Source organism: Melanostigma gelatinosum (genome assembly GCF_949748355.1).
Source record: "Melanostigma gelatinosum genome assembly, chromosome: 9".
In the NCBI taxonomy this organism is placed as follows: Eukaryota; Metazoa; Chordata; class Actinopteri; order Perciformes; family Zoarcidae; genus Melanostigma; species Melanostigma gelatinosum.
Window position 1 is genome coordinate 20,655,915 of NC_136642.1, and position 8,820 is coordinate 20,664,734.

Below are 8,820 nucleotides of genomic sequence, written 5' to 3' on the forward strand. Positions count from 1 at the left end.
TTCATGCCACTGCATGTTTTTTTCTTCCTCTGTTGGTTTTTTTTCCCGGCAGTGTAGCATGGCATGAGGCGCACTGAGGAGCCTTTCACCGGCTTCATCTGATACTGCTGTGACTCGGAGCGGGAGCCGCGCTACAGGCCAGGATCGACATGCATGGGTTAGTAGGTCAAACAAGGAGCTAGTCTTTCGACAGAGTTCGGAGGCCGGGTCAGACTAATGTGATTTATCAATACGCCGCATAAGCGAGTCATTGTCCTTAATGGCCATGATAATCCCCGAGACAGAGCGTGGACGGGATTGGTCGAGGGGTTTCAGGGGGGGGGGGGGGGGTTTGTTCTGGACTTGATGTCTTGATTGGAGCATCAGGAACATGCACCTGCAGGGTGTCCACGTATTTCCCTGTGCTCTGTTTCTCACGCACACACACACACATACACTCTCACACAGACACACACACACAGATTTACACTCACGGAGGCTTGGCTGATGGGGCCTGGGAGAGCAAAGACAGAGCTCTGTTCCTTGACGCCGGAGCTCAGGCTCAGGTCAAGACTCGGCTCGCCGTAATCCCTCTCAGGTGATGCTGTTCACATTCAGCCGTTTTCCAGCCAATCTGCTTGAATATACCTTCCTTATCCCCTAAAAAGCCCCCCACCCTCCCTCATACCTCTCTCCTCAACCAGCGCCACCTCCTCCCCCGCTGTCTCAGACCAGCGTTTCCTTTAAGCGATGTGGCGAAATAAACAAACTCCTGTTTAATGGAATGAAAAAAGAAGTGCTCTCATCACCTGGATTAAGAGTGCCATCATGTGAGAGAGCCTCAACAGACGTATCACCCGCGTGACTTTTTCCGAAGGCAAGGGTGGCAAGGCTGGTTTGAAAAGGCGGCCTCCTCCCCCGTCAGACACCTAATCAGCGCATTACATCGCACCGAAAGTGCCGCCTTCCAACATTAACACTTACACCACAAACCTGGGACTCTGTGCGAGCGTTCGGCACGCCGAGGCCGGATTTCCAGGGCTCAGAAAGAGAGGCCACTGTGTTCGAATGACTTGTCTGCATCCAACGATGCTGTCATTTTTTTTCGAACTCATGCAGCCCAAACGATGCAATTGACATCAGAATTTCCAAATCATCGGATCCTTTTTGCTGCAATTCCAACAAACCACAAAGTCACTTCACAAGTCTTGAAGAGTATCCATTTTCCACACTCTCTTTTTTTTCTATGGGATTCTTTGTTGAAAGACGGGCATATTCAGCATCAAATCCCAACAGTTTTCTGTGTTTTCTGTTCTCCCTCGCTGCAGACTGTACAAAGTGTCCCACGTCTTTGACCTCACCTCCCTCCACCCTGCTGGGCTGCATCAGTTCCATCTAATCGCCTGCGTCCTTCAAAACATCTGGGAACGCCGTCAAAGTAACAGATTACACAGTTGAATATGATCTGAAACATGCCGGGAATTCAAATTTGGGGGGGGGGGGGATTTCTGGGCGGATGTGGAAGGGTTAACGGTGTCACATGGCAACTTTTTTTCACCCCTCTCGACAGCTATTACCGATTCATTACCTGTTGAAACGTCTTAGGGCCCCACTGTGTGCGTCTCTGTTCCTCCGGGCATGCATTGGTAGTCGAGCCTGATTTTATGTAGTCAGCAGGTGGCATCATTAGACAGAGAATAAAAATGAAAAGTAATACCCTTGTGTCTACCTATGATATCATAGAAGGGCTCATTGGCAGCATTTCCTCCGCTTGTAGTGGGCAGGACGGGGGGGTAAGGAGGTGTAAATTGAATATGTTTTGTCATCTGTTTTACATGGGGGAAGTAGAAAAAAAAAAAGTATGTGTATATGCACAGTTACCACAGCCAAATAGGAGGTTGGGTCATGCCATGCAGTGAGTGAGCAAGACAAGATCAGCCCAGAAACCACACAAAGATCCCAATCTTGCCTCTACTCACACTTTCCTTCGGGCCCCGAGTCATACGCAATGACTGTCTTTCTCCGCGACGTGCCCTAATCATAACGGCACCTCCATCCCTTGTACCTCACTCGCTCGTGTGGCTGCACCCGTGCAATATATCAAGTATATCAATGGCAAAAACTCTTACATGCATGTAAAAATTAAGACATTTGTTAAATTATGCAGGGTGTGTTTTGTCACCCATAAAAAAAAAGCTACGTCTAAGGGAAGCACAATGTGGCCAAATTTAGTGTTTCTTCTTAATGTGCCTGGGTCTCGGTTTTTGGATAGCTCCCCGTGCGTGCCAGCCGGGGGTTGTGTATAAAGCTGTCACAGGAACCTCGGGGAGGGGGGGGGGGGGGCTAGAAAAATATTCAAGCATTTCTGGGCCTATGTTGGACAATGATCTCTTACACATGCTCCTTTCAATATAACCGTGATAAATAAAGGAAGGAAGCAAATACCGAAAACTTGGCCCGCTGCCACCGCTTCGAATGGCACTTTTGGCCCAAAGTGCTGTTTGCCCCCCCCACCCAACCCAAACACACACACGCACACACACAACCTCCAACAACACTGTACGGGCAAAACCTGTACATATTTGCATGGGATTAGTTTGACAAGTATAACATCCGCTCTGAGAGCTGGAGGGGGGGGGGGGGGGGGGGGGGGGGGGTAACAATGTGTAGCTTATAGTGCTCAGCCTAAAACTGTTCTTGAGGTCAAATGTGCAACCTCTTGATCTCATCTCCATTGGTTAGCCCCCCCCCACCCCTCTCTCCACCCCTTTCTTTCCCACACACGCCACACAAATAAAAAAAGGCACCTTAACACAAATGTTGCTGCTTGACCATCCAAAACACCCTCCAGATTTAACCAGTACCCCACCCCATCCCCCCAAAAAAAGACTGACCCTACTCGGGAAAATTACAGCCCACCTCGTATATACTGCCTAAGATCACACAGTCCTCCGAGAGAGAAACACACGGAGCAGCTGAAAAACGTGTGTGTGCCAGTACCCCGCAGTGATTGCCTGATTATTTGCAGATGGGCAGTGGAGGGCTTGCATAGTGTGGAGGTTCCCCTTATGATTAAATCTGTGATTGCCTCACAATTTACGAGCCCCCCGACCCCTCTCTCGCTGACTTTAAATGAGGGGTTCTACTGTACTGACCCCCCCCCCCCCCCCCCCCCCGTTAAAAAAAAGTCCGCGACGTGGTCCGCGTGTGCGCAATTGTGACCCCTCTCACGGTCACCCCTGCCGATCTTGGCCGTGTGTTATGTCACCGGTGTGTGTGTGTGTGTGTGTGTGTGTGTGTGTGTGTGTGTGTGTGTGTGTGTGTGTGTGTGTGTGTGTGTGTGTGTGTGTGTGTGTGTGTGTGTGCGTGTGTGTGTGTGTGTCGAGGGCACGGCGGGGGCCACTTTGCTAATCCCACTGTCTCCTCATTCATTCGGAGCATTCTATTTGCAAAGGGGCTGATCCCCCTCCTCAACTCCCGCGCCTCCGCTGCGCGATTGTTATGCGGGTTTCCTACCAACTGTTCAAAGTGGTTATGAGATCAATTAAAAGCAGCTTAGGGGATGTGTGCGATTTATATGTCAGAGGAAGGGGGTTCCGTATCTATTCACTCAATAACTCCGACAATACGAACCCCCCCCCCTTCCCTTTCCCCTCCCATAAGCCGCCCGATCCGCACAAGCAGCTTTTTTAGCACTTTCACATGTAAATAATATAGGGAGCCCTTTGTTGGGGGGGCACAACTTCGGGAAGTAGCGTTAATGGCACGTCTGGCAACGCGGTTGAAAATACAATTAGCCGATCCAATGACGCAACGTGTTTTCATATTCACTTTTGGAGAGCCACACGCGTGGCCAATTTTGCGCACATTTTACGCATTAGCTACCGGGCTCTCAAATCGTGTATTTAAGAGGTTAATAAATCATATCAGATGCTGCGAGACTACATAGTGGTTTACAGTGAAAAACTAAATAGTTCTAGCAGTGCGAATTTCTGGAATGTTCCCGGATTACAATCTGTATTGGATCGGCAACTCTCACCCGTGAGTTTTTAAAATAAAGAAAATCAAACTGAGATGTTCATCAATATTTTATGTAATTTTTTCCAGACTTTCCACCCGCTCTGGTCGCACTGTGCGCACGCGGGCGTTTAACAGGATGCGTGAGCAACCTTTTTTCAGGACTATTGCGGCTGCCTCCCGTGACCCGCACAAACTCTCCCAAACGTTAACCATGTGTTAGAGTACCCCCCTCCCTGGATGGATGCTGCTCTAAGACCTGCGGGCTACAACCCCGTCTTACCTCTTTTGTTTCTCCTCCAGCGGTGCGACGGCGCCTGACAGTTGCTGTACTCCATACAGTTCAATACGATCAGGGCAAATGAGAAGAGTCGAAACTGCATCTGGACGGCGATCTGTTTGTTCGGACTCCAGTCAAAAAAAAAAGAAAAAAAAGAAAAGAAAGGAAAAGGTGCCGGCGGGGCTCGGGGTTGGATTCTCTGACTTTTGTAATGTCCTCCTCCAGTTTCTCGAGTCGATCCTCGAACGTGTCAAACATCAGACGAGGTGCGACATGTTATCTGGCCGCCGATTGGGATCATTTTATGAAGCGCGCCGATCCTCCAGTCAATACAAGTGTCCGCTTTGGTGCGCTGCGGGGAGAATGACAAAGGAGGTTACTGTGATCACAGTGTAATGAAATCAACACCTTCCTAAACAGTGATGCGTGAGGTGATAAGGGGGGGGGGGATACAAAAAGAATAGATCTTCTGTGTGTTAATGTGATGGAACAATCACAGATTCAAAGGCAATGCGCGCGGCTCAAACGCCCCTTTCCCCCAAAAAAGAATAAATTAAATAAGCGCAGCCGTGCGTAATAGTCGCCAGGACGCTCCGTAAGATAACGTGTCGGTGTGTACCTTGCATCAGATGAAGTGTAAAAATCCGCTCCGGTCCACTTTTAGGTTCCCTCTGAGTGCAAGTGCGGCTCAGCAACATGCAGCATCCCTCGTTGGTGTGAGAAACTTGTGTCTCCAGAAGAGAACAGAGGTCCGAGGCAAAAAAAAAAGGTGGTCGCGGTGAAAGGGGGGGGGGGGGGGGTCCTTTCTTCCTCTCTGTAAGAAGCTTAGATTCCGTTTTACCTGCGTTTCTCTCACTCGTGCTCGGTCTGGTCCGTGTCCCGTATGCGGTGCGGCGGAAAAACAAACTCACATGTGTCGCGTGCTTTCTTCTTTTTTTTGAGTTTAGAGCGCGAGCCGGTGGGTGAGTCCGCTGAGGCTGAGCGGTGACTTGACTCCCGACTGGTCCTGATGCTTGCTGCCTTTTCTCCTCATATAGAGCCGCGCCGCCGTCACGTGTGGAGACCTCTGGTTTTGGAGACCGTCTTCGTATTTAAGATGTTGAGGATGACATTTAGTGTAGTCTCCCCCCACCTCAAACCCCCCCCCCCCCCCTCAAACCCCCCACCCCACCTCCCTCCCTCCGCGCACTGGCCGGTGCGAGGTCGCCTCTGGGTCCTAGTGTGCGTAAAACGCTGGAATCATCCCACAGGAAAAAAAGTTTTTTTGTTTGTTTTTTGAGCGGATATGGGTATGGAAGCTTTTCGTGACTTTATTGTCTCGTTCAACATCCGGAATATTCCTTTAACTTTTCAAAGGGGATGCCAATTCAGAAAAACACAAGTAGGTACACTGTTTTATTTTTCTTTCTTTATGGATGGCTAATATGCATTTTAAATTAAAGTGCAGAATCCCATCTCAATTCACATCGAAAACATTTTTAAATGATTGAAGTGAGTAACTCTCGAGTCAATCTAACTATCTGGTTCAGCTCTGTACTGATGACGATAGCCCGATTGAATAATTAGAGGTTCGACATGAAGGCAATTATCTACATAATGCGCGTAATGATGTGGGCCCGCAAGTCAACCATCCCGCCACGCCTCTTCTATCGCGCACCCAGGACTACTACTCTCCCTCCTCCTCCTCTGAAATGAATGATAATCGGTGGAGAGGCTCTAATTGCTGGGACGTGAATAAAATACAAGTAAGGTCTCTCACACTGACTGACCCGTGCGCCCTCGTCAGAAGGAGACATGTGACGGAGACGCTCAACGGTGGCGGATACCGTCCTTCGGTCAGAACCAACTTACCTCGCGGGGGAAGGACGCGAGAGGGCTGGCTCCCTCCCCACCCCTCCCTCCCTCAGTGACATTCAAGCGCCGGCTGCTCGTCGATCACAACTCAAGAGATGAGCTGTGTTTTATAGAAGTTAGTGACAGAGGCTCCTAGGACAACAACCAGACAGCAGTCATTTATAAATAAATATAAACTATTGTCATTTATCGTAGTATTTATCAGCAACTGCTCCCCATCCTGGTTAGAATACACGTTGTGAATGCTCTACCCCCTTCAGCCACTAGGTGTGGCACTTAATCTTTTATTTATTTCAGGAGATATACATGAGAGTTATATTGTCCATGTCAGTTGTTACTCACCAACCTATATGGAGTAAAGAACAGCCTTTCATTCAGGATAATATAATTATGTGATGCATAATGATAAGTGTTTTTAACCTCAAGTCTGGTGGTATCCCAGAGATTCTACAGACCTCCCCATTTAAGATTACAAAATGTCATTTTACACGCTGGTTTTACACTTTAAACACCAGAGAAACCAGTTAAATATATATATATATTCTACCCTCAGGCAGTAAAACATACAATCACTCAAACACACAAGTTCAAGTTTCCATTTCGTCACTGGAACTGATTGAAAAAAATATGCGGGGGGAAAACCTCGAACAGTATGTAAAGAAAAAAGGAAGGATGGTGGTGGTTTCCCTGCCAAAACCTATAGTGACCTTTGTCCTGACTTTGTTTATTATTTATCCAGAGAGCAGTGACAGACATTGTGGTCAGGAGGGCTGTTAGCCGCAGGCAGTGCCTTCGGTTTGGACTCCTCTCTAAAACAACATCAGAGAGTGCACGGTTAAGGTGAACGTGATAAGTTAGGCCTGCAGCACTTTTATTTTCATGATGTGTCATGGAGAAGGGGGCCGGTAAACCAATCACTTTATTCTCTCCTTTCCTTTCCTCCCTCCCTTTTCGTTGCAGTTGCACATAAGTGGGGGTGACGTCAGCATTTGGATGGTCTGGCTCGGAGCCCTCGGTGCCATAACGCCAATGAGGGGGAGCTGCTATACGCACCCCGTCCATCAGGGATCAAGACCGGACGGTCTGCAGCGTGGGTTCCTGTCACAGCTTACAAGGTAAAAGAAGAAGAAAAACTAAAAGTGCCAGGCCACAGTGGTCAATCTTGAATCTCGAAAAATGTCGAGGAGAGGAAGAGAGTGTGGCAAACTGGGAAAGTTCAAGTTATACTTAGCAACGTTCCACGTTTGTGGCTCCAAAATGGAACGAGGCAAAACAATTCAATGTCCAGAGATAATTTAACATGACATTCACAAACAAAGCGGACACGTTACAGCTCACATGTAAATACACTATTTTATTGTCCCCATGAATCTACTTGCGTCTCACACCAAATGGTCCATTTAGCCACTGCTCTGGAGCATGAAACGGAAGAAAAAAAATAATATATATATGGACATTTAAAACATCTACAAGTCCAAGACATCTCCAAGAAGATCATGTGATTATAGTCAAAAGCTCCAAAAAAAATCATACTAAATAGACCTTCAACTGAGATTGTTTTGCCTATGCAGGATCAAGAATGATCAAATCATAAATCCAATAATTAATCACAACATTTTAAAGATTTTGAAGTCTGAACCTCCTTCAAATTGAAATGTTCTCAATCAGCTTCTCCCAGAAGCCGCCTGGTCCTACATGAAACATTTCCGCCTAAGCTTTGATTGTTTCATCGGAGAGATTTCGGTTTTTAATTTGTGGTTGAAGGTGATATCACAAACTTCAGTGCACCAGTCAGGATTTAGCTCAATTTGAATGTTGAATATATTTAAACCAAGCAGGAAAATACCTTTTTGACTGTTCATTTTCCAGGACTAAGGAACCTTTTGAGGAACTCATGGTGTTTTGAGCACTTGGACCCGGGTCTATATTAGGTTCTAGAGATGTTTTACGCCCCCAAAAAGGCCCCCGGTCGGGAGGGCGGTAGTATTTTATGAAAGTCCGGGAACTTTCAGGGTGGGGTTTGCAGGGATGACCGTCGCTGATTGGTCAAACACTCACAGCTTCAAGTTCCTTGAGAAGTCGTCCCGGCACTAAAATCACCAGGAACCTCCAGGTGGAAACGCGGCTTAAGATAACGAATCAACACACTCAACCAAATATCCAATATCACGACACGGACAGCACTCTACTTAAATTGTTAATTTAAGTATTGCACTGCCAACTCCTGCTGTTCTTTTCCTGAACTTAAACTTTGAGTAATAATTAACTACAGCTATGAGTAATGTTAAGAGATTTTTCTTTTTTAATCAAGAAGTGGTTCATTCCCGAGATGGACACAGTTTGTTACTTTTTTTCGATGGCCGCGAGTCATCGTGTAGTCTGTTGGTTCGTGGCCTCCCAAAAGTATACAGAGGGAATGCATTTCAACCCTCCGATTGTTCTCTCTGAACAGAGTAGTCCGACACACTGCTTCATTTAGTGATGAGACACTCTTCGCACTTATTCAGCCTTTGGAGCTGGTCTAATAAAACAGGTGTATTTCTACATAAAACACTGAGAATTGAAAGTATATGTAAGAAGAAAGAAATGAAAGGCAAGTGAAGGAATGAAAGGCTGTTTGTGAGCAGCTGTGATAAAGAGGGAGGCTGAGTTATGAGGAGGTCTGAAGCAGAGAGCAGCGGGGGTGGGCT

General features: G+C 47.2%; 1 protein-coding gene across 1 annotated transcript in view; it reads right to left on the minus strand.

Moving 5' to 3' along the window:
- Positions 1-4,497, minus strand: part of rspo2 (R-spondin 2) — a 52,900-nt gene extending 48,403 nt beyond the window's left edge. The window contains exon 1 of the mRNA XM_079275769.1: positions 4,280-4,497. Within this exon, the coding sequence (XP_079131895.1) occupies positions 4,280-4,379 (100 nt within the window). The 5' untranslated portion in view covers positions 4,380-4,497. The remainder of the gene's footprint in view (positions 1-4,279) is intronic.
- Between the last annotated feature and the right edge of the window lie 4,323 nt (positions 4,498-8,820).